The following is a 6,000-nucleotide window of genomic DNA, read 5'->3' as shown; positions in this document are numbered from 1 at the left end:
ACGCTATATCAATCTGACAAAAGTTGTGTATTTTTCCAAGACAAGCTCTTCCAACGTGGCAAAGAAATGGCAGAACAATGTGTTTTTCCGCGGTGGCACTAAGATAGGTTGACATTTTACTCAAGGACACTTTTGGATGTTTTGTTCACTGCTTTGAATACACTTCTGCCTGAATACACTTTTGGCCCTTGTTTTTTTTGTTTTTTGAAAGTATGTTGCAATATGTCTGGCGAAAGACAGATGTTGATTGGTCTTGCTTTGAAAAAAAGGGAGTATGTCGTTAACACATGAATAGACTAGATCACTGAAAAAGCAACGCGTCCGAAAAGGCTTTCTAAAGTCAGGTTCTGGGAGGACTCCCTAAATACCGGCAACAGAGATAACAGGCCTGGACCCTCAGATTAACTCGGCTAGAGGAGAGGTAAACAGCTGCCTGATAGATAGATAGTGCGGCCGGCCGCAGCCCTCCCTGTTCTCTGTCACTCTTCAATGGAGAGGAGAGCACATTAGACAGGGTTGCCAGATGTGTCTGATCAAATCCCGCCCAAAAGGTGCTCAAAAACCGCCAAGAAGCGCTAAATTCTGCCTAATTTCAACAAATTGCATTGATTTTTATGGGCATAAAACTGCAGAAAAAACCCAAAATGTCAGATTTTTCTGGTTTTTACCCGCAGACAGCCATCCCAAGCAGCCCAATTGGGCGGATAACTGCCCAATTGGGTGGATAACTGCCCAATCTGGCAACACTGACATTAGACATGCCCAGAAAGCAGGCACCGCCAGTCTTGCCCTGCAGGTCCTGAAAGTCTTTAGGCATCAGACAGGGGCCTGGGCTGGATGGAAATGATTTTTTTTGCGCCGCATCTATCTGCGGGGGTGCTGAAAGCTGATGGCTCCGTGGAGGACGGAGGGCGCGGCTGTTGTCGGTGGTGTTGGTGGTGTGAGATATGTCTTGAAGCTACTGCCTGCCTGCCTGCCTGCCCTGTCCTTGAGAGGCCAGTTTATGTATAGCCTAGTGTTTCTCAACGGGGGCGGTACAGCCCCCCAGGGGCCGTTGAGGGGCTCTTGGGGGACGTTGAGAAGGATTCAGCTGAAAGGGGATGGTGCTTAGTTGCCATTGGTGGGCATTAGTCCATTTCATTTTTCAATACTAAGGGAGGCGTTGTCAGGCTTATGATGAGGTCAAGGGGGCGTTTGGAGGCTTGTGATGAGACCAAGGGGGCGTTTGTTCAAAAAAGGTTGAGAACCACGGGTATAGCCAGTAGCCAGACAACCCTCAGCTTGAGCTGGGAGGCAGGCAGGCAGCAGCTAATCATTCATCAGCAGGACTCAAAGGCATGCAGGGGCTATCTGACAAGAGAAACTCGTCACACAACACAGAGCAGGGCGCACAACAAATACAGCTGACACTGTTAACACTTTAGCCCTGTCATTTTTCTTTCATGTAGCGTATGTATGTGTATGGTGGTGTATGGTCAGTGTGTGTGTGTTTGTGTGTGTGCGAAAGAGAGTGTGTGTGTGTAACACCCACAGTGTCAGGCATCCATGCATGGATAACATTCCAATGGAGGTTTTTCAAGCCGTGACCATCGCGTCTGTGTTCTTCAAAGCCAGCAGTCAAGTGTGGCTGGTTTTTTCAGCTGTCTACAGAGCTCGGGGGGTGGGATGGCGGGATGGGGGGAGTGGTAGTTGCAAATGGGGTGGAGGGGGCCACTGCCTGTTTCTCCATTGAAGTCTCACAGTTAGAGCCTAGGCTAGTACACCCTTGAGCAGCAAGCACAACTGGGCAGCCATCTATTTTGCAAGAATTTATCATGGGGCTTTATTTCTCCACTCACTTTCCGGGAGAGCTATAAGCTATAAGTCGTGATATGGTTTGAAACCAATATTGGGTCGGTCCATCAATTTCCTATAGCTGGAAGGACTTTGATGTCAAAATAACTTAACTGGGGCCAGGAGGAGTCAGACAGGCGTTGTATAAATCACCTTGCTTATTAAGTTGTAGGCTACAAGTTGGGTGTGGTGGTGATGATGACGACGATGATGCTGGTAGTGTGCCCTATTATGTGTTCTCTCTATATGTGAGGTCACCCTCGATACAGTGCCAAAATACTGCACAAGCTTTTCATGTGCATGTGTGTGAGGCAGTAGACAGGGGACGTTGGCAGGAGATTTAAATGACTAAAATCCGAAGAAAACATGTACATGGTACATGGGCACATGTTTTGTTTAACTTGGAAGTTGTATTTTGTCTCGCTGTGCCAAACAGGCATGTAGAGCTATGAATGACTGTTTTAAAGATCCATTAATAAAGACGATTCTGAACTATATGGCACACCAGTAGCTAGGCTGCTTAACATGTGTTATGACTGGTCAATCAGTTGAGAAAGCGCTGGTATTACAGTATTACAGTCAACAACACTGCCAAAAGATGCAGTCAATGTCTAGCCTCTATAGTCCATGCATAAATACAAATGCACTCAAAGTACAGACCTCCGCCAAGGAAGCTGTTTGATAAGAACATTTGACAATGTTACACCCTATTTTTTAAAAGTCTTTCTGCCTTGTTTTCGTGGTTAGAAACAGGAATGTGAAATTTCGGCCTGTCCTGCAATTCGATTTGTGGTCACTAGGGGCGTCTAGATTTTTAGGCTAGCAATGGTGAAGAATCTTTTTTAAAAATCCTGGTTCCGGATTGTGATCCGGATCACCACTGAAATGTAATCACTTGGTCCTTTTGTCATTCCCAACAACTCCACAAAGTTTCATCCAAATCCGTTTATAACTTTTTGAGTTATCCTACTGACACACAAACAGACAGACAAACAGACAATCCAACGCGACCGAAAACGTAACCTCCTTGGCGGAGGTAATAATGCTGTGCAGTTTTAATACCTTCTGTTTACTTTTAATATAGTTTAATAGGGCACTGACTAATTTAATTTGTTTGCACGCGGTATATGGGGTTCTTTCTTATTTAAACAGGCAATGAGACTTGAATCAATCGCTTCACTGGGCTAGGCTATGTGGGGTTGGTTGAGAACGTATTATCTAGGTTGGTTGAGAATGTAAATCTAAAAGTGTGTGTGTGTGTGTGTGTGTGTGTGTGTGTGTGTGTGTGTGTGTGTGTGTGTGTGTGTGTGTGTGTGTGTGTGTGTGTGTGTGTGTGTGTGTGTGTGTGTGTGTGTGTGTGTGTGTGTGTGTGTGTGTGTTTAACGGATGTGATGAGAGCACTGTAGATTTAAGTGGCAGATGAGAGAACCGTAGCATTGATCTCAAGTGTGGCCCTGTTCTGAAGTGTGTGTGTGTGTGTGTGTGTGTGTGTGTGTGTGTGTGTGTGTGTGAGTGTGTGTGTGTGTGTGTGTGTGTGTGTGTGTGTGTGTGTGTGTGTGTGTGTGTGTGTGTGTGTGTGTGTGTGCGTGCGTGCGTGCGTGCGTGCGTGCGTGCGTGAGTGTGCATGCGCGCATGCAATACATGTGTGTGCGTATACGCATGTGTGCACACACACTTTGACTGTGTGTGTGGTGTAGTGCTAAGGGAGAGGGGCGTTCTTCTTTGATCTCTCTGTGCCCCGTGTCCACCGCGTCAAGGCCTGATGACCATGTCCGTCGGTGCACTCCCCTGCCCGGCCTCACCTGTTTGCCCGCTCTCTCTGGTCAGACAGCTCCCCTGGAGATGAAAGGCAAAGGAGTGGACCTCCATCCTCCTCACCCAGCCATGAGTCTTTCTGGCAGGTTAGAAAACAACATCTGAGGCATAGAGTAGAGTGCACCGGGGGACACAGAGCCAGTCCAGCCCTATATCTTTTAAAGGTTTTCCATATGTGACTCTGGGTGTGTAATATGGACTGCACTTACAGTACATTGACAATGCGGTACAGTGCTGCTGGGAAAGCTTCTGCTTTGAACGAAAAAAGGGCCAATAGCAGTTTCTTTGAAATACGAACTGGGGATGCTAATTATGCTTCATCATGGCAGATATAAGATATCAAAGTTGATGTATATGAGGTATTGTCGTAAAAAAGAGCCTTATTTTAGTGGGAAAGGCCAATAAAAAAGATTCCTGCCCAATGCCCTCATGACAAAGAAGGCCATATTAAATTGCCCCCAAGCTAAGACAAAATGTCCCAGCGCTCAGTAAATGTGCTGGAACGTGGGAGTGACACCAAAACCACATCAGGCCCTAACCTCCGGGGTGATGCATCGCCACACTGGCTATGACAGTAAATCGGCCATCTTTTTATAGGCTGAGCGAGCGAGTCCCTTTTATAGGGATCTCCTCTGTGCAGAGGGCCCCAGGTTTGCGCGGATAATTGTGCTTCCAGCGGTGGTGGTGGTGACAATGCAGTCACGACCATTATGCGGTGGTGTACATCACACACAAAGTATGTGTGTGTGTGTGTGTGTGTGTGTGTGTGTGTGTGTGTGTGTGTGTGTGTGTGTGTGTGTGTGTGTGTGTGTGCGAGGATTCTAAAAAGAGAGTGGAAGAGACAGAGGGAGAAAGTGAGATAGAGAAAGAGGACGAGGGAGGGAGGGAGGGAGTTAGTGGTAGGGGAAAAAGAGAAACGGCGCGATAAAGAAAGACAACAAAGACAGCTCATTCCCATGTGCCCCCTGCTCTGCTCATTTGACTGACAAGCTTCTCCCCCCTTCTTCCTGTGCCGTCCCCGTAGGTCGCTCTGATGAACCTGGACAACGCAGCCGGCTACCACGTCGCCGTGAGGCCCCTGGACATGGAGCAGAAAGCCAGCAAGCTCACCTTTGGCTTCCAGCGCAGCTCCACGTCGGACGACGACTCCGGCTGTGCCCTGGAGGAGTACGCCTGGGTGCCCCCCGGCCTGCGCCCCGAACAGGTGAGAGAGCAGCACACATCAGCTTCTCCTTCGCTGCATTTGGGACATACTGTACACAGGGTATAACATTGACAACATGACAGGCAAGAGTACTGCCTGTGTTCTCCCTTGCTGCAATCATGATGCTCTTCAGAAATGTCCACAGGAAGGTTGATTGTAATGCCTCTTTTCCACTACCAGTTTTCTGGTAGTCCTACAGCTCGACACAGCATGACTCGGCAGTCACTTTTTGCTTTACGATTGACCTGTGTGGTGTCTATTCGAAAAGCAAAAAGTGGTGGCCGAGTTGCGTTGTGTCGAGCTGCAGACCTAACAGAAAACCTGCTATGGAAAAGAGGCATAAGAGAACAACCTACAGAATATAATTGGGAAGAAATCGGATAAAAACTAGCCTACTGTGGAGCACACCGATCAACTGAACAATGCATACTGAAAAGTGTACAATATTTCATTTAAGTGGTGAAAGTACTCAAAAAGTCATATGCTGCCTTGAAATGGCTTGACAAGTACAGTGCATTAAAGTATCTAAACTTAAATCATGTAATCAGGGAATGAGCGAATGAAATATGGTGAAAGGGCCTCCACGGGGTGCGAACTGCAGCCCTTTCCTGTTTGGCACAGACGTCTGTTCTGTTGTAATTAAACGTTAATGGCTGTTGCATGGATTGTGTTTCCAAGACCCCAGGAGTGCTGGTCCCACTGACGGGTGACGTCATAAAGCCCACATGCTATTTTTAACCCCAAATAGCTGCTTATGAAAAGGTCATTCTCAGCCACCACTCACGCCTGCTGCCATTATTGTGAACTGGATTTGGTCATAGCAACACCGTTCAAAATCGGTGAACACTGATGGCATGACAACTTTTCTTGTGTTTGTAACCACACACACTTGAGTGATTTCCCCCCCAAAATGAACCACAAAGAATTGACATCTCTTGGTGATGAGTAATCCTGCTGCTGCAGTGTAGTGCAGAGCAGTTAACACGGCAGCAGAATGCCACAGGATAGGACTTGGAAGTATATAAACTCCTTTATAGGCACGAGTGGATTTTTAAATGCTCAAAGCCTTGATTTTTCCATCAAATCCTCGGACAAGTCTAGAGACAGATGATGAAAGTCACCTAATGCCATCTAAAACTACAGCTTTT

General features: G+C 47.0%; 1 protein-coding gene across 1 annotated transcript in view; it reads left to right on the top strand.

The window, feature by feature from the left end:
- prickle1a (prickle homolog 1a) overlaps window positions 1-6,000 on the top strand; it is a 33,780-nt gene that overhangs the window by 19,174 nt on the left and 8,606 nt on the right. The window contains exon 2 of the mRNA XM_063197117.1: window positions 4,673-4,852. Within this exon, the coding sequence (XP_063053187.1) occupies window positions 4,682-4,852 (171 nt within the window). The 5' untranslated portion in view covers window positions 4,673-4,681. The remainder of the gene's footprint in view (window positions 1-4,672; window positions 4,853-6,000) is intronic.

The sequence above is a fragment of the Engraulis encrasicolus genome, chromosome 4, assembly GCF_034702125.1.
Source record: "Engraulis encrasicolus isolate BLACKSEA-1 chromosome 4, IST_EnEncr_1.0, whole genome shotgun sequence".
NCBI lineage: Eukaryota > Metazoa > Chordata > Actinopteri > Clupeiformes > Engraulidae > Engraulis > Engraulis encrasicolus.
Note: the sequence above shows the minus strand (reverse complement) of the source record. Positions and strands in the feature narration are given on the sequence as shown.